The 26,297-nt window shown below is 39.1% G+C and overlaps 1 protein-coding gene across 2 annotated transcripts; it reads right to left on the bottom strand.

Annotated features, from left to right (window-relative positions):
* Nucleotides 1-28: 28 nt before the first annotated feature.
* On the bottom strand, nucleotides 29-16,473 carry NUDT13 (nudix hydrolase 13). 2 transcript variants are annotated; one of them, XM_080822551.1, is made up of 10 exons: nucleotides 16,380-16,473; nucleotides 16,067-16,218; nucleotides 9,410-9,501; nucleotides 6,553-6,692; nucleotides 4,958-5,092; nucleotides 4,070-4,176; nucleotides 3,176-3,301; nucleotides 2,901-3,012; nucleotides 2,015-2,169; nucleotides 29-1,114 (listed from the first exon to the last, which is right to left on the bottom strand). In XM_080822551.1, the coding sequence occupies exons 3-10, from the start codon at nucleotides 9,490-9,492 to the stop codon at nucleotides 920-922; spliced, it is 1,053 nt and encodes a 350-aa protein (XP_080678677.1). In that variant the 5' UTR covers nucleotides 9,493-9,501; nucleotides 16,067-16,218; nucleotides 16,380-16,473; the 3' UTR covers nucleotides 29-919. The 2 variants fall into 2 exon arrangements, with proteins under 2 accessions (XP_080678677.1, XP_080678676.1); XM_080822550.1 differs by lacking the exon at nucleotides 16,067-16,218.
* Between the last annotated feature and the right edge of the window lie 9,824 nt (nucleotides 16,474-26,297).

The raw sequence follows: 26,297 nt of genomic DNA on the forward strand, positions 1-26,297 counted from the left end.
CATAAGGCAAAAATACACATCTGAACCTGGGTGTGGGAATTTATTTTATTTCCTCCAGATAAATTCTCCCCTATGACAAGGTATAGAATGACATATATGAATGATGAGCAATCCTAAATTTAGTTTATCCCATAAAACAAGAAATGGTTCACCCTCACTAATCCCTTAGCTGAAGTTATAATACTTAACAGTATGCAAATGGCAGTAACCATTTTATATTTAGGAAATCAGACATGGCAAAGTGATCATCTTTTCCTTGGGCCATAAGCTGTATTAATGGCAAAAGACTTAGCTAGCTTAAGCCCCACTGGGATGCAGTTACCTCAGCAAAACATCACTGCATCTGATTTATTACTGAGTACTCTGAGGAAGACCTTGGCTCCCACTTTCTTCATCCCTTCAGATGACTTAAAGAAATATGACTTTTATTTAAATACCATGTACAAAATAACTACCTGTACATGAGTTTTTAAATGTTATATTGTTCACTTTTTCCTAATTCTATGAGGATGAAAAGTAACTCAGTAGTGGGTTGAGATTTGCTGTATGTCTTCACTACTAAGTTAACATTAAAATTATACCAGGCACATTTTGGCAGTTAGTGTAAACCTAGCATTAATGAGATATATGCCGAAAGGTGTTTGCTTCCAAGACGTCGGCTGAAACGGATGCATGGGGGCCTACTTTCAAACTAATGCTTCAGACTTCCCTCTGATTTGGACATCAGTTTGGCATTTTGATTGCCTATTAATAGGAACTTCCTTAACACTGCTACTAGAGGCATCCTGCTGCAGGGTAACCTCCCACTCTGTCTTAGTATGAAGTTGGAGATGGCCTTTGGTCACCTCCCCTTTTATCAACTGATCTCTCTTATGCCTTTCTAGGATACTGAGAAGGGATCTAGGTGGCTCAGTCTGGGTTAAGCAGGCAGGGTAGAGCAGGATGGCTTTTCCACCCACTCCTTAATCAGTTGGTGGGCAATGGCTATCTTGGGGGGCAACCAGAATGTCCCCTTCTGTTGCTGAGTATATGGACTGTTTTTCCTCAGGGCTGTGGCCACCTCATCATGACTGAACCAGCCAGCTGCCTCTAGTTCTTTCAAGTTCACCTGGATCTAAAAGACATAAAGGAAAACAGAATGTAAGGTTAGGAGCTACAAAATTTAGAATACTCTTGCCAAAGGTGAGAAAATGTTCCCAGAACTAAGCAGGACCTGGGATCTACAGGCTGGGAGATAATTAGTTTTAGATACTGCACAGAAGCAAAAGAGGCATAACTAAAAGGTGAGAGTTAAATATATTTTTTAAATAGTGTAAGAGAAAAAAAGTGCCTTTTAAAAGTCCCAGAAACACAAATACTGAAATACTAAAGAGTGGTTAACAGTGAGGTGTAATATATAAATAACTTTTGATTAACTTTCAATTTAAAGAAAAACATAAAATTACTCCTCTCTAAAGGATAATTAATGATTTTCAAAGGCACATTGTATCCACAGGAAGCTGAGACAGACTAGATATTATTAATTCTATGCAAACAAAACACAATAGACTTTGGCAAGTAAGGACCACAATGCCATCTATTAGGGATGCTGCAGAAGAGCAAGATGAGGTTGGATAAGACAACATCTAAATCCCTTTCACCCAGAAGTTCCTTTGATTTTATATAACTGGTCCCCAACATCCTAAGAGACTTGAACAATAAGACCAACCCTGAAATCAGTCATTTAATTTGATATATTTATTGTGTGCCTACTCTTTGTAAGATGCTCTGCTAAGTCCTGCTGAAAAATTGTCACATAACTGAGATACATACAAAGAAGAATGGTAATTGTGTGGCTGCTCTGAATTTGCATGGAGATTGTTTCCTTTATAAGACTGCAAACTCCTTAAGGGAACAAATCCTATATTACACATCTTTGAATAAGGTAGACAGTACTGGACTAAACAGGTGCCTACTGGCCAACGTGGGTGAAACAAAGGAAATACCACATCATAAGGGAAGCATCAGAACTTACCTCTGTCTGCCCTGGTTTCACAGTTGCATGACAAGCAATCATGAGTGAGCTATTAGGAAAGGGCCAGTGCTGGGATGCAGAGTACTGCAGTCTTTCCACCTCCAATCCCACCTCTTCTGCAACTTCTCTCCGGACAGCCTCTTCCAGACTTTCACCTATAAGCACTCAGATTAATTCAGGACAGCCCTGCAGCAGGAAGGGTGATACAAATGCCCATCTGTGAAAGGAGCCTGAAACTGGCTCCAAAGTTTCAATGAATTATTCTTGGGGAGAGCCCTAAATCCCTGAGTCTCTACAACAACAGGACTCAAATCTGGAGTTGGGTGCTTAACTACAATACTTAACACTAGTTACTTATTTAGTGAGACTGCAAAATAAGAGTGACAATTAGAGAGGCTACCGCTGACCTCAGCTTTAACAAAATTCTAATGCCATGTTTCACCTTTTGCAATTTTTACCCCAGTAGACTGAGAAAAAAAAAAAACAACAAACCTATAAATATCTATTGAATTCTGATAAATACGGTGCATGCTGAAATATTTAGGGAGAAATGTACTGATGTCTGCAAACTATGAATCAAAGAATAAAATGGATTGATGGATGGATCGAATGGATAGATATGTGATAAAGTAAATGAAGAAAACAAGTGTAGGATCTAGGTGGTTAAGTGTATGGGAGAGTATTAACTGTATAATTCTTTCAGGTATGCCATATGTTTGAAAACTTGCCTAATACTGGACAATTACAATGCCAGAAGCCAGTTTTTTGATTTGTCAGGGAACAGTGTGCTTGAGACTCCAGAACAGCAGCAACAAGATAAAGAAATACCTACTATTGTTAAGCTTTTGTGTCCTCCAGTCATCTGTACATGCCCTAAACTTCTTACCTATATCACAAAAACCTGCCAAAGCAGAATACATTCCCTTGGGAAAGGAACTCTGGCGAGCAAGCAGGCATCGAGTCCCATCTGACACTAGAGTGATCACCACAGGAGCCATCTAGGAAAAGGGAATGGAAACTTAGACATTAGGGTTTTGGGCCTGTTAATGGGATGAAGGAATGGATAACTAAGGAAAGCCTTTTAACTGTATAGGCTTCTATCCCTAGGACAAGGTAGCACACAGTCTTCTTGGATTACTGCCCTTTTAAAGTAGTGCTTACTTGTGGATAATAGATGATCTTATTGGAAGGGCACACACGCTTGCTGCCAGCCATATTCTTCTTGGTGGGCTGCCCACTTCTGCTACAGAACTGATGAGCATCATGCCAACGGAGAAGAGCCTGAGCCTAGGAATACAAAGATAGGCTGATTTCATTTGGAGAGAATGTGAAGCTCATCTATAATAGGGCTGGGCCTAGTATTTAGAGCAATTCAAAGGGAAATGCCAATCCCTTTCCAGCTCACCTACTTTAAATGGGTATAACTGTTTGAACTTTAAAAAAAGGAAACTATCTGGACATACTCCTCTAGCATCTGAAATATGAATAAGAGAAAGTATGATTCATTTAAAATACATATAATATATAAACTATTATAATGAATGCCCCATGTACTTAGGACCCAACTTAAAAATAAGATATTTCCAATATTTCCAGTGTAATGCCCCATCGGGTACTCCTCCCCAATAAAGGTGAGATTTTTTTGCAAATAAAAATGTTTAGAGATGTCTTTTTAAGTTAAATGAACAACCAAAAGCACTTTAACAAGTGAAGTCTAAAGCTGTGAGGATAAGTCATTAAAGCAATACAAAATAATTTCTCATAGGAATAACATAATGATGTATGTTATGCTATGGGTCACTAAAAATATCATGAGGCTGATAGATCTACATGTCCTTGGGAGAAAATGGTCCTGCGAAAAATAAGGGCAAAAGAAAGGAGAATAAGCAATCTCTCTACAGCACATTGTCCTCTGCCAAGGTTTATAGGAAGGACTGTGATCTGCCTGCTCAATAGGAAACCAGATGTCATTCTAGCCTTCTACATACATGCATGTATTCACCCATAAACACTGCTTTACTAAATTTCCTGTAGAACTAAGAAGTCAGAATCTACCATGGTCAGCAAGGAGGCATCCTTTGTGTTCAGCTGAAAGAGAGCCTTCGTCAGCTCAGTGAAAGAGCCCTTGAGCTCTGTCTCCATTTCTGGTTTCTGTAAGGAAGCTAGAAAATGAGAACAGAGGATGAAATGAAACAAACACCGAACTTTGCCTTGGGGCCCCTCTCAAGTGTTTCCCAAACTCACCTAATAATACTCAACTAGGGAAAACAAAAAATATACAGGTTCTCAAGCCCTGACCTGGGAATTCTGAACAGCAGGTGAGTGAGGCCCAGAAATCTTTAGCAAGCACTGGGTGATTTCTTACATTCAGGCAAATCTGAGAAACATCAGAGCATAGTATTTCTCAAGATCCTCTTCAGAGTAATAAGAATATTTGCACTAACCACACACTATCCCTGGAAAAGAGGTAAAATGGCACCTCTAAACTCCTATCTGCACTGCATAACAGCATCATGACATTTACAACTAGACCCAGAAGGAGAGAAGGAAAGCCTAGTAGGAACCATGAACCTTATACCAAACTGGTTCCCAAAGGCAGGTCTGAAGACGCTGAGCATGGTAACATGTTTATTCACCTGAGATAAGAATGATGTCATGAAAGAGTTAAGAAATATAAAATGTATAAAGGTACAGAGAATAAAATAATAAACATCTGTGTAACTACTACCTAGCTTAGAAAGTATTAAAATGTTCTTTATCTTCTTATAAATGGTGACAATAGATGGGTAGTATTTTTTTATATCCTAACTTAAAAAAAAAAACAAAAAACCAAGGTTGATAATCTTTGGTATTCACAAAATTTTCTTTGAAATTTTACTATTACATGAGATCCCAAAGTCTGAGCACCACTGGGAAGTACTCATTAGAAATAATGTTCTATACCATTCTTGGAAGAGGAGCTATTTAGACCTAGATCCAGAGCAAACCATGCCTCATGCTGTTCAGAGCATCCAATCAGCACAGAGTCTTCTATTCTTTGTGTGTCCTGTCCAAACTTTGCCAGGAGCCTTTCCAACTCTAAGAAACACAAGGAGAAGGGAAGAAAACAGAGGTTTTCATTAAATCACCATAGCCATATTAACCTTCTAGGAAATCATCCACTTCAGCTTCAAGTAGGTATACCTGCTTCTAGCCACTGCCCTGCGGCTAATTCGCTATGTAATCTTGGTCTAATCACTTAGTCTCTCTAGATCTCCATCTTCCCGTCAGCAACCTAAAGTGTTTAGACTAAAAGAATTCTTGCTGTGTACCACTGTATTCTATGATTGTACCATGAAAGGAGAATATCCCCTAGTTCAAAAGATACATGATAAGTTAATGTATAACGATGCTGAAAAAAAAAAGTGTCATGCTTAAAATGCTAGAGACCAAATCAGTTACATATAATTTAGATTACGCTGCATGTGTGGCCTAGGGTAGACTATTCATCCAAGATCCCAGTCTGTGTAAGACAAGTGCTGTATAGGGAGAAAATATGTCCTCTTGTGCATGAAGGACATATTTATTTGTTCATAATACAACATAACATTGCCTTCTGTTGGCATCCTGATATACTTCTGCACTGCTAGAAACTACCTATCCAAGTATTCAACATCTGACCCATGGAGGAAATTCACTAGCTTTGTATTTAGAAGTCAGTCAGGGGCGCCTGGGTGGCTCAGTGGGTTAAAGCCTCTGCCTTGGGCTCGGGTCATGATCCTAGGGTCCTAGGATCGAGCCCCGCTTCGAGCCCCACATCAGGCTCTCTGCTCGGCAGGGAGCCTGCTTCCTCCTCTCTCTGCCTGTCTCTCTGCCTACTTGTGATCTCTGTCTGTCAAATAAATAAATAAAAATCTTAAAAAAAAAAAAAAGAAGTCAGTCAGTGTATAGTGACATCATATAATACTGAAAGTTAGTACCTTGAATGCTAAATCCTAGTGCCTTAGATATCTTTATTTACATACCCTAAAAGAGTTCTCAAATTAATTTTAATTCACTTTTACTTTTGACCCTTCTAAAAGAAATGAAGTTATGATGCAAATCTTAAATAGCAGAACAGTATGGAATTCCATGGAGGCTGAAAATCACTGGTTTTAAGCAGGGCTGGGCAAATACTTTAGGTTTTGTGAGCCATCTATCACAACCACTCTGTTCTGCTCTCTATCACAACCACTCTGTTCTGCCACTGTAGTTCAAAAACAGCCACAGAAAATATGTAAATGAATGAGCACAGCTGTGTTCCAATATTTACAAAACCAGCAGTGGGTTCCAGTTTGGACAGCAGATTCACTGACCCTAGTTTAAGGCAATAGTGGTTCATACTGTCACTAAATAATATATGGGCAACTCAGGTTTATACACTAAATAATTAATTGGTAGAAGTGACTTGAAAAATCTGGACTCTAAAATTGAAGGAGCCTTTTCAGGGGTTTGATATGGATGAAATTCTGCTTAATGGCCACAGGCTGGTCTACTCTACTGGTCCTCTTTGGGCTTACCTAGTAGGCTATGCCGGGGGGCCTGGTATTGGTGTCCAGATTTCTGAAGCAAAGGAGCCAGGCTATGAAAGAGATAAAATGCTCCTGTCTGCTGGGCTTTTTTACATGCATCATCATCTTCCTTCAGCTCAAATAAATACCTGTATTTTGGAAATAAAGCATTATTAAACCATACTTAGTTACTTGTACAGCATTCATCTTTCAGAATTCGGTTCTTGCATCCTTCTCCTATCATGGTTATTTCCTTTTATTTATATCCTAAATTGCTTTTTTCCCCTGAAAGACTATGATCTCCTTAAGGGCAGGGTCAGCCTTAGTTCTGTATCTCCAGTAATTAGATACTGAATGGCTCAATTCAATAAATATTTATTGAATTGAATTTCAAGGGTAATAAATATTTACCGAATTGAACCTCAGGGTACTTTGCCAATATTACGCTGTGAGGCAAGAATTTATATGCAGTGGAGTGAAAGGAAAACAAGTACAGTGATAAAACATCAACCACAGAATACCTAGGGATGAGTGCAGACTTTATTATTATAGAGGAAGAGCCAACACCATACTTTCAGTTAACTCTCTTTCAATCTAGGGATGATAAAGGGCAGATGCTATCTTCAGTACATTCCTGCTTCCAACACCTAGTCCCTCAGGTGGACACCATTAGCTCCTTATCTCTACCAAAGAGACCACTGGTGGGAAAGTGAAGCCTATACTTGACCTACACTTATTTAATAAGTGTAATATCTTCAATGGCCAAAATACAAAGGTAGAAAAGACAACATCCTATCATTAGCCTCTCTAGAAGAAATAGAACTGGATCCAGATCTAGGCTTTTCAAGCACCTTCATTAAAGATTACCTAAGTTTATCCCTTCAAGAGCCTTGGAAATCAGGTCGGGGTCCACATGATTTGGGGGTACTATAATATACGTTCTCCTTCTGGACCCTTAGGGATAACCACTTTTGTCTATTAAAAGCCCCAAACAGACTCAGATTTATGACAGATTTTGTCACTGAAGTAGGCAATGCAGTTTATAGATACTTCCTGTAGGATCTGGGACCTTTTGTAACACTAACAGAGTTAGCTCAACATAAAACTACGAAAGAAAATGATAAATATGCCCCAGCGGCATCTTTAGGAACCTATTTTTGACTGTATGATAAAAGGGGTTACAATGAGCTCTTTATAAACACAAGACCAAAGAAACCTGAGATTTTAATACTCATGGTATTTTTAAACTTATTATAAGAGACTGTCATTTCCTGAGGCAAAGACTTAAATGCATGTGAAAGGAGAGACTTGTGCCACTCAGAAGTTACCAAATATAAACAATAGAACAAAGCTGCCTTCCTAAAAGAACAGTAAGTCATACAACCTGTGCTTTACCCTAATGACCCTAAAAAGCAAAACACCTACAAAAACACTCAGGTTAAGGTCTTAAATCTGGGGCCTCACTGGAACTGGAACTGAGATCCCAAAAGTTCCTTACATTTTCCTTCTTGATCAGGAACACTAATTTAAAAAATTCATTTTCCCACTTTAGTTATAATAGTATGGAAACAACACTAAGATTATTGGACATAAACTTATTTTCCTATTTATAAAAATAAAAAGTCATCCCATAAAAATCAGAAAATACAGTTAGCAATTTGTTCAAAAAAGGGAAATCATCAAGAATCTCACCACTCAGAGGTGATCACTGTTTACACCTGGGAATTCTTTAAACTATTCATTGTGTGTACCTGTACATAGGTATATTCAGGATCATAACTACTTGTAGCCTTTTTTCTTTAACATTCTTTTCATGCCATGTTCTTTATTGATAGGATCTCATTCTCTCATGATTTTTTTACTCATTTTAAAATCACTTTAATACAGTCAGTTTTAGACCATTCAATAATTGTACAGTAATTCAGTTATTGTTCTCAGAGTCTCAGCCTGGGAACTGCAAATAACCTACAATAATGTAAGTACCACAATTTCCTTTTCTCACTTTTGTTCATGTATTGTTGTGTGCTTCTGTGCCTTTAAATTCTGGACTGGGCACTCACGTTTGGCAGAGCTTTTCCAGTAGGAGGCCCTAGTTATGAGCGTATTTCTTCAGAGGAGCTTCCTTTGCTTCTGCAAGGTGCCCAGCGGTCTTAAAAGTCTACAACTACTACTTACATTCTTTTCTTGGGTTGGGGTTTGGGGGACATAACACAGATGGTGCAAATTTAAACCCCCCAAACTATGAGAATAGCTAGTGATTTCAAATTCACAGATTTCAAATTTGCCCAGGCTGTAACAAGGAAGTCCTTTATCATCTTCCTGTACAGGAGTAGGGTTTTTGGTTTTGGTTTTTCTCCTAGTCTACCTTTAACTGGTAGTTCAGTTCTTTCTTAGAGGGTGAGGGGTGAAGTAATTAGAATTATCTACTTTATTTTCAGGAAACTTCATGAACTATTACGATTCAGTATAGTTTTTAATTCCATCATAGGGGTGTACCATTGTTTAATTAATTTCTCCCTTCTTGGTCATTCATCCATTCAGTAGTCCTTTAGTGCCTACTATGCACCTGGTATTATTTTATACACGGGTACCAGAGGGGTACCCGTATGCAGAGGAGTACCAGAGTGGGAAAGACAAAGTTCTTATCTTAATAGAACTTAATATTTAAATATGTCAGATATTTTAGTTATTATTGGAAATTTAGTTTAGAATTTTTCCAATTATAAGTAATTTGTAATGACTATCCTTATATGTAAATCTTAATCATGTATCCTTCATCCTCAATATAGGATTTTGAGATATTTATATTTTATAATTTAATGGGCCAAAAAGAGAATAATCAGAGCTCAGGTTGGTCACAACTCACCGGGTCTTAGCGACATAAGTTGACAGCAGCCTAAAGTACCAAAACGATTTTCTCCTGCAAGCAATTCCATAATACAGGGACATTGTCAGGTCCTTAGAGAAAAGAGAAGTTAAAAGAAAAAAAAAGTCATAGTATGCAATTAAAGTAATGAATCACCAAGATGGTTATACTTTAAGCCAGCATAGGATTACTTTTTAATATTGAGGAACAAAACTGAATAGGAGTCAGATGATCTGACTTCTAAATTGCATTTGTTCCACTAACTAGCTGTGGGATTTCAACTTTTCAGTAACCCTTTTCTAATCTACAAAATTGCAACCTGTTCCGCCTACCTAATAGGTTGAGACTCTGCTATCTACAAAAAATACATCCCTCCTCCTAAGAATTGTTGCTAAAAGGTAGCTGCTAAGCTGCGATTTACATTTCTCTCCTTACATCTAAGCAGTGCCAAAAGTAGGTCTTAACAATGCAATGTGAGTGTAAGTGATGTATATCTCTTCTAGGATGAAGCAGCTAAGAAGTGGGTATGCCTAGAGGCTCCCAGGTGGCTCAGTCGGTTGAGCATCCGACTCTTCGTTTCATCTCAGGTCCTGATCTCAGGGTGGTGAAGTCAAGCCCCATACCAGGCTCTGCCATCAACCTGGAGTCTTCTTGAGATTCTCTCCCTCTCTCTCTCTGCCCTTCTCCCCAACTTGGTGTGTGTGCACACTCTCTAAAGTAAATAAATATTTAAGTAAAAATTTTAAAATAATAATTAAAGGGGCGCCTGGGTGGCTCAGTGGTTAAGCCTCTGCCTTCGGCTCAGGTCATGATCTCAGAGTCCTGGGATCGAGCCCCACATCAGGCTCCCCGCGCAGCAGGGAGCCTGCTTCCCCCTCTCTCTCTGCCTGCCTCTCTGCCTACTTGTGATCCCTCTCTCTGTCAAGTAAATAAATAAATAAATAAAAATCTTTAAAAAAAACAGTAATTTTTTAAAAAGTGGGTATGCCATCACCCCCTTTCCTCCTCCTGCTTGTAAGACTCTGGAATGGCAGAGCCATTAGATGGAGAAACCTGGATCCTTGAATCACAACATGGAGAAAAGCCACCTTCCAACTAAAGTACTCACACACACACACTTTGGACGATTTATGAGTGAGAAATAAACTTCAGCCATATTAAGCAACTGAACTTTTGAAGTTTGTTACAGCAGCTAGCATTACTCTAAGACCAGGTAAGACTGGGAATGTCTCCAAGTAACTGAAGTAAGTTTCTCAGAATATATGAAAGCCAAAGTCCCTCTGAGAATGAAGTAAGAGGAATCCTATAGGTAAGAAAAATATAAAAATCATGGCCATTAAGAAAATATTTCAAAAGGCAGCTATGCAAATCTACATGAATCTAAGATATTTTCTATTTTGTGTATCTCATTGTGATAGGAAAAAAAATTCTGTATCTTATGAATCCATTCTGTAGAAGGTGATTCCTGTTATTTTTTTAAAAGATTTTATTTATTTATTTGTCATAGAGAGATTACAAGTAGGCAGAGAGAGGGGAAAGCAGGCTTCCTGCTGAGCAGAGAGCCCCATGTGGGGCTCAATCCCAGGACCCCGAGATCATGACGCGAGCCAAAGGCAGAGGCTTAATCCACTGAGCCATCCAGGTACCCCAAGATGATTCCTTTTAAATTGTTTATCAATAAGTATTTTATTCCCGCATTGGCAATAAATTCAAGAAGTTCCACTGAAACGAGAAAATCAGTACAAATAACCAAACACCCTTTTAACTGTGCCCAAGGGAGGAAGCTTTGACACTAAACAAATTACTGAGGAATATCTAAAGTTTAGGCTTACTTCTTGGTTGCATAATTATGAATCACTGATGACTAATCCTTGGACAGTTTTGGCTACAATCAGTGTCCTAGCCAAGGGTAAAATATATTTAGCAAACAACATTCAACAAAAAGTATTTATTGAAAACTGACTTTATGCAAGGTCCTTTAAGGAACACAGAAATGTACTGGATGAAAAACCAGCTATCAAGGGTCTCTAGTAGGAGAGAGAAGACAAATAGCTTTCCCAGAAGGCAACATGTGATATGTGGGTTAAAAAGCATTCTAGAAGAGTAATAAAAAGCATAATTCCTAGTTTAATAACCTAAAGACTTGTGTGATATACTGGAAGAAATATATTTTCATTTCTTATACATAGATATGTCCTATGTATATGTCTCATGTACAAACTCTGAGAGTGTAAACTGGTACAGTATTTTGGGGGGGCAAAATTTGGGAATATCTATCAACATGGTAAATAAACATCCTTTTCACCTAGCAATTCCACTTCTATGAATTTATCTTATGAAGAAAAGGATAGGTATAGGAACATTAACTAAGAAGTATGATAAAGGGGAATAATATACAGCTCTTAAAAATAAATAGAAGAGGGGCGCCTGGGTGGCTCAGTCAGTTAAGCGTCTGACTCTTGGTTTTGGCTCAGGTCATGGTCTCAGGGTCCGGGATCAGGCCACACATCAGCAAGGAGTCTGCTTGGGATTTTCTCTTTCCCTCTCCCTCTGCCCCTTTCCCCTACTCTCTCTCTCTCTCAAATAAGTAAAATCTTTAAAATAAATAAATAAATACAAGATAACAGTGGAAACATTCATATACAGTAACAGGGAAAGATATTCACAATATATGTTTAAGTAAGAAAAGAAAGTAGTATTTGGTTTACCATGATATAATTAATTTATAAAGGAAAGGACATGAAGGTGCCTGGGTGGCTTCGTTGGTTAAGCAACCGACTCTTGATTTGGCTCAGGTCATGATCTGAGGGTTGTGGGATCGAGCCCTGTGTTGGTCTCTGTACGGGGCATGCAGTCTGCTTAAGATTCTCTCTCTCCCTCTCCCTCTGGTCCCTGCCTGCCCCTACTTCTCTCCTTCTCTAAAAAAAAAGAAAAGAAAAGAAAGAAAAACAAAAGGACATATACATATCAGTAAACATAAATATATATTTATTTGTATTTTTAAAGTGACTAGAAGTACACATACCAAACCGTTAACAGGATTACCTCATCACAGTCCCAGGGAGCCAAAAGTAATTCTTTTTGTTAGTTCCTTGAATCCTGAGAGCCAAGAGCTATTTGGTTGAGCTATTAACTACCAACTGTGTGGCCCACTGTCCTTGGCTGCCTGATGTTTTGTCTAGTTTATGTTACTAAATTAACCTTAGCCAGTTGTGGATTATCATGGCCTGCTGACTCATAGGATGGTGGTCACAGCTTGTAAAAAACATAGTGAAGTTCTTAATGTAACTTTGAAAAAACATTAACAATCAAGAGGAAAACCGGGCTTATTTCAACTGAGAATTGTACCTTCATTGGTACAGTCATAAACCTAGTAGATAAAAATTAAGTCTAGGGGTGCCTGGGTGGCTCAGTGGGTTAAAGCCTCTGCCTTCGGCTCAGGTCATGATCCCAGGGTCCTGGGATCGAGCCCCGCATCGGGCTCTCTGCTCAGCAGGAAGCCTGCTTCCCTTCCTCTCTCTGCCTGCCTCTCTGCCTACTTGTGATCTTTGTCTGTCTAATAAGTAAATAAAATCTTAAAAAAAAAAAATCAAGTCGAATTCCTTTTCTAAATGGTCCCTTGTATATTTTTATACACATCTTATATAAAAACTATAGAGATTATCGAAAAGTCAAAGAAGAGAAAGTGATTTCCTTAAAAATCAGCTTTAACTGTAATTTTCTCTTTGAAATATCTAATTTGAATTATAAAATTAACATAATTATATTACAGGACATCTAGAAGAGAGAATTGTGAGGGTGTCCATAATATGACCACATAAATATAACTCATGTATTTTCTAATCTTTTTTACATGTACAACTTCTTTTTTTTTTTAAGATGTTATCTGTTTATTTGACAGAGAGCACAAGTAGGCAGAGAGGCAGGCAGAGAGAGAGCGGGAGGGAAGCAGGCTCCCCACTGAGCAAAGAGCCCGATGTGGGGCTCGATCCCAGGACCCTGGGATCATGACCTGAGCCGAAGGCAGAGGCTTTAACTCACTGAGCCACCCAGGTGCCCCCTTACATTTACAACTTCTACACATTTGTAATTAGAGGACACATTTTTGTCAATTTGCTTTCACAAAACACATCACAATATGTTTTTGTATAAGCTATATAAGATTTTTAGCTGCAAAATAATACATTCAGGTAGACTCATCCTTATTTGGCTAAACATTCCCCTGATTTTAGATATTTAGGTTGCTTGGATTTTAAATTACCATAAATAAGATACCACTAAATACCTGTGTGCTGATATTTTCAGGCTACTTCTTTTAAGTTTCCCAAAGTAGAATTACTGGGACAAAATTTAGTTTAAAATCATATGGCTCTTTCTACACATTGCTGCATTTACAAGATTCAGTAGTGTTTGGCTTAAAAAAAAAACCAAACCTTTCACTTTATATTTTTGTAATTACTACTGAGATTAAAAGTGTTTTGAGATTTAATAGTTCTAGTTTCCCTTTTGCAAACTGTTTGATGTCCTGTGCTCATTTATCTACTGTGGTTTTGACCACTCTAGGTTTTTAGAATATAAGAGTACATTTCCAGCATTTTCCATAACATGAGCACAGAAACACAATACAGGAACCAACTGGTATATGTGTTGCATTTCTTTGTGTACCTCAGTCCAAGAAAAAAAAAAGAAAAGAAAAGAAAGAAAGAAAAAAGAGGTCTTTTAACAATGAGGTATGTGAAATTACTTTTAAAATGAAAATATAATTTCTTAAAACTCCACACTATTTAGAAATCTAATGTAGGGAAAATGTGTTACTTTTTTCTAAATGGTTTGTGATTTTTTTAGTCTTCTGGAGGTCTTCAGTGTGATGTTTTATTTAAAGTGTATTGGCTTGGGGCACCTGGGTGGCTCAGTGGGTTAAAGCCTCTGCCTTCCGCTCAGGTCATGATCCCAGGGTCCTGGGATAGAGCCCTGAATCGGGCTCTCTGCTCAGCGGGGAGCCTGCTTCCTCCCTTCTCTCTCTGCCTACTTGTGATCTGTCAAATAAATAAATAAAATCTTTTAAAGAAAAAATAAATAAATAAAAATAAATAAAGTGTATTGGCTCAAGGGCTCACCTTTAGTAAACATGCTGGAAAACAACTGGTAAACTTGTCATGATCCTCAAATCCACATTACAAACAGAATTTTTTTTGTTTGAATTGGCAACTACTATGGTATTTTATTCCTGATGGCATGCTGGGGATAAAAGTTCACTATTCATGAAATCAGTTTTGGAAGAAAATACTAGCACCATTATTTTACATTAGATGACAAGCTCAGGCTTGCCTTCTGTTTTACGGTCTGTGCATATCTCTAAACTGAGGAAGGAACAGGGAAGTAAGCACTGAAGAGACTCCGGACTTTTATTCTCCCACTGACTGAATTTGTGATCTGGAGCTGACACCTAACTCCTTGGAGCTTCCTTTCTGTCTCACTTCTCATAGGGGAAGGAAGGAGAGAAATTGGATCTGAAGTGTATTACAACCATGTCAGGTTTCTACCTAATTCTCAGATCTGTTGGATTGTAAAATCTTTAAGGGGTGGGATTGTATCTTCCCCTTTCTATAGCACCTAGCACTGTTTCTATCACAATGTAAAACATAATATAGATAGATGGATGAATGAATGAATGAACGAATTTATCCCATTTTACAAGTGAGGAAGATAAAGCTTTAACTAATCTGAAATCACAATTTTGACAGTAGCAGTTTCAAGTCCAGGGCTATCTGGCTCCAAAACTCATGTTTTGGTGAGAAATACATGGGAAAGGATTTTTCAACATTCATTTATGATTTATATCTTTAAAAAGTACAAGGACTAATAAAGATGAAAGATAATATTGTTTTTACCAAAAATTATTTGATGAGGAGGCAAGGCTGTTAAGATTAACAATATCTCAGGGTGCCTGGGTGGCTCAGTGGGTTAAAGCCTCTGCCTTCGCCTCAGGTCATGATCCCAGGGTCCTGGGATCGAGCCCGCATCGGGCTCTCTGCTCAGCAGGGAGCCTGCTCCCCCCCCCCCACCCGCCTGCCTCTCTGTCTACTTGTGATCTCTGTCAAATAAATAAATAAAATCTTAAAAAAAAAAAAAAGATTAACAATATCTCTTAAGCCCCTATAATAAATAATTCCTACATTTTTTATCCTGTTCATTTTAAGAAGAAAGATTACTTTGTAAAGTACTACAGCATGAAGAAAGGGGCTATCTCGAATCTCTGTGGTTATTCTACCAAGAAGTTTGGTAGTGTTTGAGATACTTTTCAGTCTATCAATTCATTACTGTGGACCTCAGTGGAATGAGGAAATATGCAAAACTGAGGAGCCAAAGGATACAGATTTCAAGGTCTCCTTAAGTAGCTTTATGGTTTGCTTTCTAAAAATGTTTCCTCCCTTAATTAAAAAATAATGCAGGCACAAGGCAAAAAAGCAACCAAATTCCGTTTTTAAATGACTCTCCAAGAAAGTGCCAGAAAAATACTAGCTTTAGTTAGAATATTAGCTTTAGCTTTAGTTAAAAGGATAGTTCTGTAAGTTATGATGCAAAACTGTGGCCATTCCCTGGTTCCTGCATTAATAAGGAAAAGACTAAGCTAAAAATCACAAAATGCTCGGGCACCTGGGTGGCTCAGTGGGTTGAGGCCTCTGCCTTCGGCTCAGGTCATGATCTCAGGGTCCTGGGATCGAGCCCCGCATCGGGCTCTCTGCTCGGCGGGGAGCCTGCTTCCTCCTCTCTCTCTGCCTGCCTCTCTGCCTGCTTGTGATCTCTGTCTGTCAAATAAATAAATAAAATATTAAAAAAAAAAAAAAAAAAAAAAAAAAAATCACAAAATGCTGTGACCAAGAGCTTTTTTTCAAGTTTTGATTATGCCTTCCCATAAAATCCCTCCTTTGCTTAGAATCTCAACAGTTTTCTGTTCCGCTGTACTCACTCTGAATTTGGGGGAGGGTGCCTTCCTAGGCCTCAGGAATCAGCAGAAACCAGGGAACTAGTAAGGCTCCTGGGAAGTAGGGCATTCCCGCCCCAGGGGCCTCTGCCACACTTCCCAGAATACCCTAGAGATGCACTCTGGGAAATGTAGTTCTGTTTTCATGCTAGCTGTTAGGTCTTCCAAGGTTAACCATGGTTGTAAGCCTTCTTTTGCCACACTTCCCAGAATTCACCTAGAGATGCACCCTGGGAATTGTAGTTTAATCCAGAGGCATGTTAAAATCCACTACAACAGCAAAGTTAACGGTGAGTGTCAAAAGCAAGATCTGCTAAATCCATTACCAGAAAAACTACCAACCTTGTCTTTGGAGAAGCAGTAGATTCACTTTTTAATAACAAAAAGATAGTCATTAAACCCATCCTAGTACACAAAAGGCATATTTTGTGGGGAAGGAAAGGAGTGTTGGGGCAGGAACTAAGCTAACTTTCAAACTTTCTGTCTCTGTCCACTTTAGAATTAATTCTAATATTTCAAGAAATCTGCCAATTGTAAAGGACCTGACTGTGTCTAAAGGTGTGTGAGCTTATGTCAGAATGCATCCCTTGATCAACCAGGGCAGGATTCCATAGCACTGAAAGCAGTCTGGCAAAACTACTTTGGTTCTGCTCTTTTCTTGCTTTAAAGTTGCTTACTTGTAGGAAAAGACAGTTTTGAAGGACCTTCATTCAACACGTATTTAATAAATACCAACCTGGGTCTGTTAACAGGCACCAGATACAGCAGGGGTGAAAAATGGAAAATTTCTGTCTTCATGCAACTTACATTCCAAAGGAAAAAACAAGTAAATATACATTGTGTTTGGTTATAAGTGCTGAAGAGAAAAATAAAGCAAGATAAGAGGAGGGAGGTTTTTGCTATTTCATTTTCTTTAAACACTTTTTTTTTAAAGATTTTATTTATTTATTTGACAGAGATCACAAGTAGGCAGAGAGGCAGGCAGAGAGAGAGGAGAGAGCAGGCTCTCCATGGAGCAGAGAGCCCGATGCGGGGCTCGATCCCAGGACCCTGGGATCATGACCTGAGCCGAAGGCAGAGGCTTTAACCCACTGAGCCACCCAGGCACCCCAGATTTTGCTATTTTATATACGGTGGCCAGCCTTACTGTAAAGGTAATATTTGAGCAAAGACAGTGAAAGAGTTGAGGAAGGAAACCAAGTGGAAATCTATGTGAAGAGATTCGTAGACAGGAGAAAATCAGCAGATGCAAAGGTCCTGGGGAGGAAGTGTAACTGGCAGGTCTGAGGAAAGCCTAGGACAAAGCATGATAGTCAGAGATGAGGTCAAAGTGTAGCCAAGTATCAGATCACATAGGGCTTCACAAATCTTACAATTCTTATCGAGCCATTGTAATCTTTTTGGTTTTTACTCTGAGAGGGATGGGATGTGACAGAAGAATTTGAGTAGGAGAATGAGATGATTTGATTCCTTTACATTGTAAAGGAATTTCTATGTGTGTGGAGGGTAAACTACAGGGAATACTGGTTATTAAATCCTGGGTGTTATTATTAACATGTAACTTGGTTACATGGGAAGGAAGAATAGTAACTCTGGTTGACCAGCCATTTCTTTTGGATCTTTCCATTAACACATGAACCCAAGCATTTTATCAGATTGATTCATTGTTCTTTCTTTTTTTTTTAATTTTAATTTATTTATTTGTCAGAGAGAGAGAGAGAGAGAGAGAGAGCGAGCACTAGCAGACGGAGGCAGAGGGAGAAGCAGGCTCCCTGCCTAGCAAGGAGCCCGATGTGGGACTCGATCCCAGGATGCCGGGATCATGACCCGAGCCGAAGGCAGCTGCTTAACCAACTGAGCCACCCAGGCGTCCAGATTGATTCATAACAATGAATCAATGAATGAACAATGAACAATGAATCAATGAATCCTTAAGAACACTTAAGGAAGGCGCAGAAAACTCGAGGAATACAAGATTATAAAGTCAAATTCCAAAGAGATGGGGAAACATGTTTAGAGAAAGTTAGGGCTCTAGTAATTTTTTAAAAAATCAAAATAACTCTATTTTTAAGCTACTAAGGATAAAGTGCTATATAATAAAAATAATGGTATGGTCTGAATCCTCATGTTCCCTCAAAATTCATATGTTGAAGTAATAACCCCAATGTGATAGTATTAGGAGGTGAGGCCTTTGAGAGGTAGTAGGTCATTAGGGTGGAGCTCTCATGAATGAGATTAATGCCCTCATAAAAGAGGCCTAATGGGGCCCCTGGGTGGCTCAGTGGGCTAAGCCTCTGCCTTAGGCTCAGGTCATAATCTCAGGGTCCTGGGATCGAGCCCTGCATCAGGTTCTCTGCTCAGCAGGGAGCCTGCTTCCCCCCCCCCCCCGCTCTCTGCCTACTTGTGATCTCTGTCTGTCAAATAAATAAAATCTTAAAAAAAATAAAAGGAGACCCAAGAGGACTCCCTTGCTCCTTTTACCATGTGAGGATTTGGAGAGAAGTCAGCAGTCTGCAGCCTAAAGGAGGGCCTTCAGCAGAACCCAACCATGCTAGCACCCTGCTCTTGGACTTTAGGACTCCAGAACAGTAAGAAATAAATTTCTGTTGTTTATAGGCTACCCAGTCTGTCGAATTTCGTTATAGCAGACCAAATGGACTAAGACAAATAGAGAAGATTTTAACTAGGCATTTACTGTGGTCCAGGTACCATGCAAAGTGTTTCATGAATTGTCATTAATCCTCACATCCTATGAGATAAGTATTGTTATTCGCACTTTACAGATGAAAAAACAGAGGGTTAGAAACGTTAGAAAAGGAGAATGAGAAGTGAGTGCTAGTGGGAACAGAGGTTTGGGGGGTTTTTTGAGGGATGAAAATATAAAATTGATTGTGGTGATGGCTGTACAGTTCTGTGAGCCCAAGATCATTCAATGAATTGCACACTTTAAGTGGGTAAGGTAAGTTATATGTTATTTGAATTGTAGCTCAATCAAGCTGTTAAAAATATTCAATCAAATCATTAATTGTGTTAAACCATCACAGTGCATGATTAGTAAATACAACAAATATGGTATAAATAACTATAATTCTTCTAATGTTTTTAGGTCATGATAAGGTAAAAATGATCGTTCCTCAGACATGTTTAAGTTTAAATCAATGGCAGTGTTTAACCATGTAATAAACTAATACTGTTTTAAGGGCAAAAATTGACCCTCAAGTGGTTGAATCCCAGTCTAGCTTTTAGTGGTGAAAGTAACAGTGTATTTATGTATTACTTATTTTTAAACAAACATTTATTCTGGGGCGCCTGGGTGGCTCAGTTGGTTAAAGCCTCTGCCTTCGACTTGGGTCATGGTCCTGGGGTCCTGGGATTGAGCCCCACATCGGGCTCTCTGCTCGACGGGAAGCCTGCTTCCCTTCCTCTCTCTCTGCCTGCCTTTCTGCTTACTTGTGATCTCTGTCTGTCAAATAAATAAATAAAATCTTTAAAAAAAATAAAAAACATTTATTTTTCTTAAAGATATTATTTATTTATTTGTCAGAAAGAGAGAGAGCACAAGCAGCAGGCAGACAGAGAAGCAGGCTCTCCCCTGAGCAGGGAGCCTGATGTGACTGTGCCAGAGCTAAAGGCAGCGGCCCAACCAACTGAGCCACCCAAGCCTCCCAAAAGATTTATCTATTTATTTTAGAGAGAGAGCACGCATGCTCACACATGAGCAAGGGGAGGGGCAGAGGGGAGATAGTGAGAGAAAATCTCAAACCGACTCGGGGCTGATTGTGGAGCCCCACGAAGGGCTCGATCCTCTGACCCCAAGTTCATGACTTGAGCCAAAACCAAGAGTTGGGTGCTTAACCAGCTGGTCACCCAGGCACCCTGAAAGTAACAATGTATTTAAAGATATGTGTTTATTAATTCATTGAACAGTCTTTATTGAAAACCTGTCATATGCCAGGCATCATGCTAGAATTGAGGTTATAATTGTGAATAACATACTGTCTCTGCCATCAAAAATTAATTATGCATGTATATGTGTGTATTATGTGTGTTTGAGAGAGAGAGAGTGAGTTAGCATGCAAGCATGTGAGAAAACAGCTCATTTACTCAGTCTTTAGCCACTTATGGGAATGGACATAGAATGTAGGGTGTACTTGAGCAAACTTGGAGAGAAATTATGACTTCATTCTGCTGGCAGGTTTATGGTTGGATAGGTCTCATTACATGTGAGACAAGAGAAAGATCTTAGCAAACAGGTCGAAAGGGGTTTATGTGAGAGTCCCTTAAATAATATGCCACTTGCAAAGAGCCCTATCTGCATAGCTAGTGGTACCGTAAACACTGGGAGGTCCTTATGCTTCTCTTCAGGAGCAAGGTACAATAGGTTTCCTTCTCCTCTACCCAAATACGGGATAATGCTTAATTTGAATACAAGATTTTGTTAGCATAATGCAGTCACTCAGTTGACTGGATTTCTGTTTCCTTTCAATTGAACTCTTACTGTCTTTGCTTTTGCTCCCCAACCCCCTTTTTTAAATGACTGTGAACCATTTCACTGTAGTTACTAGCAGAATATTGACAGAAGTTAATAAAAAACTACCAGTTTTATTATCAGTTGAAAGGTCTGGCAAAAGGCTTTCAATAATAAGTTATGACTATAGTTAAATAACTAGTGTCTTGTGTAATTTCACCTTTACCCCAATATCTAAAGAGGTTCTGAGTATTAGAAAAAGTGTATATTGTGTGTCATTATATCTCCAAAGCAAATATGATTTTTTCTGTTACTTCATCTGGTAATTATTTTAGTTCTTTAAGCCTCAGTTGGAAATAACCCTAAATCTCTAGTACTTTGTAACGTAGGTATTATCCAGATACATGATCATTATGTTTTCGATGTTGGATGGAAAGAATTTAGGGATTTCCCCCTGATTTACATGATCCATACTCTCTTTATTCCTACATTACAATGGAAGCTTGGGAGGTAGCTGTTATCAATTATCTATTATAACAATAATGCTTCATAACAAACAATCACAAAGGCACAGAAGCTTACGGCAAGTGTTTATTACCCACACAACTGGAGGGCTTGGCTAGGTGATTCTGCTGATCTCTCCAAGCTCATTTTTATGCCTAGAAGTGGTACACTGTTAGATAATTGAAAATGGTCTTGGCTAGGACAATGGGGGTGCCTTGGCTGTGCTCCATGTGTCTCTCATTTGCTAGCAAGCTGGCATGGACACATCTTTTGATAATGATGACAGATGGTAAAAGCACACGTGGAAATATGCAAGTCCCCACGAGAGATCACTCCTACTTTTGACACCAACTACAAGTTTTAAGGTTTCCCAAAACTATTCTCAGGTTTTTTTTCCCCTAAATATGTTATTTATTTATTTGACAGAGAGAGAGAACACAAGCAGGTGGAGCAGCAGGCAGAGGGAGAGAGAGAAGCAGGTTCCCTGCTGAGCAAGGAGCCCTATGCAGGACTTGATCCCAGTACCCTGGGATCATGACCTCAGCTGAAGGCAGATGCTTAACCGACTGAGCGACCAGGTGTCCCCATTCTCAGTTTTGATAGGACTCACTTACTGAAAGCTATTACACCCATGATTATGGTTTATTAGAGGGAAAGAATACAGATTAAAATCAGCCAAGGGGAGAAGCACATAAGATAGAATCTGGGGAAGTACCAAAAGTGGAGCTCCCATTGTTCTCTCCCCACACACTGAGGATGCATTACTTTTCCAGCATTAATGAGTGACAGTATATATAGGATGCTGCAGCCCAGGGAAACTCACCTGAACATTGGAGTCCAGACTTTCTACTGGGGCTCCATCATCCAAAGCTCCCACTGTAAATCACATTGTTGGGCTTTCTGGTGTGGACAGTTCCTATTCCAAGGCTATTGGGTATAGCCAATCCCCACCTAAGTCACATTGTTAGATTCTCAGTGGGCTCCAAGACCACCAGGCAAACAAAGACACTCCTATCAGGCATGAGATTACCTTCTAGAAACCAAGGGCAAAAGCCAGACCTCATTTTGGGAAAGGTAAACTTTTTTTAAGACATAAGCATGAATACAGAAAGTAGGGAAGAAGTATGACTGTTAGTTCAACAAATCTAACGCAGTAGCTCTATTAAAAGCATTCCTTGGGGTGCCTGGGTGGCTCAGTGGGTTAAAGCCTCTGCCTTTGGCTCAGGTCGTGATCCCAGGGTCTTGGGATCGAGCCCCGCATCGGGCTTTCTGCTCAGCGGGGAGCCTGCTTCCCTCCCTCTCTCTCTGCCTACCTGTGATCTCTGTCAAATAAATAAATAAATTATTTTTAAAAAAGTATTCCTTAAATTGGTATAGAATATTAAACAGTGTTCTTTAACTTTAGGATTGACTTAAGAACTAACATTAATCCTATAGACTAATTATAAAATTAGCATCGTTCTCTTTACCCCTTGTACCCATTAAGATTGGAACTAATCACTCCATTTCATAATTTTTGTGGAAGTCATTGAAACAGATCTAAAACTAACCAACTTTGGCTCTATGGTTTAAAAAACAACAAAACAAAACCTCACACATTCTATACTATACAGCATCTGATGATGATCACTCTATTAATATTGTACTTCATGCTTCTCCAAAAATTCTCAAAACAACTATCTCAGCCTATTCTCATCTTGTTTTTGTTTCTTTGATGGGGCAACTATTATTATAGTCATTTGGTGGATGAAGCATGAAAGTTAAAGCAATTCACTTAGGGCACCCTTCTATACTGTTAATGATGGACCAGAACCTGGGCTCACTGATTCTTCCAATGCTCCTTCTAGATCAAAGTTTTTCCACCTACCAAATCTTATGATTCTGTGACTAAATGAATTCCAGGGCCTAAACTCTGAATCTTGCCTCACCAAATAAAGTTGAGTTTTCTGGCATTCTCGCCTGGTTTGTTTGAACTCTTGACAATTTCCTTTGGGTGGAAGAATGCATGGACTAGCCAAGCTGTACAAATCTTTCAGACAGCTAAGTCAGATGCTGTTTGTTTATAAACGAAAGCATTCTTCTGAAATGTAACTTAATTGTTTTCAATAAAAATATATTTTTTAAAATTTGTAAATATATCTTATGCTCGACGGAATAGTTTTAGGACATTCCCCTGCAAGCTGTAGCACTTGAAAATATGTATTACTTAGGACTCAGGTTATTTATATTTAAAGAGCGATACATTGCTAAGGAAAGATACCAGAGAATGAGAAAGGAGTAACTGCAGTCTTATACAGCCGTCGTGCCACTCAAAAATTGTTCACAACCAAAATTAATAAACAAATGTGCCTTATTCACCAGTGTATTTCCAATGCTAGATATAAATGCCTGGAAAATTGTAAGTGCTCAATAAATATTTGTTGAATGAATGAATGAATGAATAAGTGAATCACTAGAAGATTTCCTTATTACAATACATTGATCCAAATAGGGTGAAGGCAAAAGTTCCTTGGTAAAAGGTAGTAGTCTCCTGACATGATTGTTTTCCTTTTGAAAACAAGTACACCTCCTTTGGGAATTAGAAATTTGGTTCAAAACAAGAAAACAGCTGACAGCTGAATTGGAGCTGTCTCTAAAATGACTCTTAATACTCGTACTAGTACTAGCACCTTGTGAGTTAGGATGTGTTTGGTTACTTGCAAATGAGATTTGAAAAAAATTCAAGTTTACTTTGCTTAAACAAGAAGTGAATTTCTTAATTTGCATAGTTAAAACATTCACCTATAATTTGGGCTTCAGATACTATTTGATTAAGCTTTTACTCAGTCTCTTTCAGCTCTGACCTATTTCATGTATTGTCTTGTCCCCAAGTTGGCTTTCATCATGGTAGACAAAGGGCTGCCAGGAGATCTTAGGGCTATTTACTTTTTTGTGACTATCTAGAGAGTATGGCTCCCTCAACCATGAAACAAAAGTGTTGGTCTTCACTCTATTTGGATCAATTTTGGCTACAATCCCCACTTTCTGAACCCTTAACCAAACAATTCCTGGCGTCAAAGGAATGCCATGAATTGATTAGGACCTGGGTTAAGTGACCATCCCTAATTGCTGTGGGAAGATGGATTGTCACTTTACTGATGTGAATCAGGCTTATCAGGATGAGGGGCCTCCCCTGATTTTGGAGTCGATAAATTTCTCGGATACGCAGTTTGATTTTATTATTTTTGGAGTGTACTGTCTCCTTATCTCTGCAGATATTTCTAAAGGCCCATTTCCTTTCACTTCCCTTCCTGGGACTCCAACTACACAAATGTAGGATTTTTGATGCTGTCCCACAGCTAATTTCATTGTTGGTCTAGTTGTTTTTCACTTTTTTTCTCTTTGGTTACTGGCATCCCCCACTTCTCAAAAGTTTGCATAATACCACTTCGCTTTTATGAAAGACCTACATCAGTACCTGTGTTTGCTAACTGAAGGAAATCAGAAGAGGATTTGCATTTCTATCAAAAAAGTAAAAAAGCAAAAATAGTGTTCAGTGTTTGTTTTGCGGTGAGTTATTTAGAGGCAATATGCACTCTAGGTAAGTGGCACTGCCAAGCTCCTTCCCCAAAAACTACACTCAGCATCTCAGCACCAAGCCACCATAACTTTGTACTGTATCTGTGAGCATCTGTACTTTATCTTGATTTATTTTGTGCATCTGTTAGCAAGATGTGTCCTAAGATATCAGAACAGCCTAAGAGAGGTTGTTTTTGGGTCTGGGAATGCTAAAAAAATTTTCCATATAAATTAATGGTTATTGCTTCTTCGCTTTATGCCATTCAGCTTACGGAAGGTTTCATAGAAATGCTTTACTTTTGGATAGCTGGTGAAACCTGTATTGGTTTGGATAACTTCTTCTTCTGTACTCAGCTGTGCTGAGTACACTGATTAGTCCATCAAAAGAATTATTCATCTCTGAATAATGGGATTTTTTTGCCCTAGCATTTGCCTTTGACCCTTTCTTATAATTTTCATCTACCTACTGAAATTCTCCATTTGTTCATGCATTTTTGTCCACTTTTTTTCACTAGTTAGTTTGAAGTCCATGTTTAAGAGTTCCAACATTGGGCTCACCTCTGACTGCATTTCTGTTGACTGCTTTGTCTCTTGACAATGGGTTTTTGTTTGTGTGTGTCATGGTTTTATAATGAATGCTGGACATTATGTGTAGAACAGTACTATTTTTTGGTAAGCAGGGTCCGCACCTGACAATGAACACACCTCTTCTTCTGTCAGGTTGTTAATGTTGGGGGTTGGATCGATCTAGTTAGGAGGGGAGCTTGGCTGGGGCTTTGTACATCACAGACTTGAAACTCATTTAGGAGGAAGATGCTGTTTCTTTGTGCTTAGCATGGGGGCTGGTGTTTCAGAGAGTTTCTCTCAGTGTTCCTGCTTTCCCCGTGCTTTCTTTTTTTTTTTCTTGTGTGTGTGTGTGTTTTTAAGACATTATTTATTTATTTGACGGAGACAGACATAGCGAGAGAGGGAACACAAGCAGGGGGAGTAGGAGAGAGAGAAGCAGGTCTCCCACCAAGCAGGGAGCCCGATGTGGTGCTGGATGCGGGGCTTGGGGCTTGATCCTAGGACCCTGGGATCACCATCTGAGCCCAAGGCAGATGCTTAATGACTGAGCCACCCAGGTGCCCTCCCTTGTGATTTCAATTGCCCCTGCATTCTTATGCCACAGAGGGGTTCTCTCTCTCCACACTCAGTGTTAGGCTGGATTTGTAATAAAGATTTTCTATGTCCTAGTCCAGTGTCAGACTTAGGGAGAGTCAGTGTTTCTGGGCCTTGGGAGGTGGGAGTTCTTCAGTCCCCTCTCTGTGGAAGCCAACTCAGCCTGTTATCTATGGCTGATCTGATCTTGGGCAAGAGTTGCTGCTCTTCCC

This window comes from Martes martes (assembly GCF_963455335.1).
Source record: "Martes martes genome assembly, chromosome: 14".
Lineage (NCBI taxonomy): Eukaryota > Metazoa > Chordata > Mammalia > Carnivora > Mustelidae > Martes > Martes martes.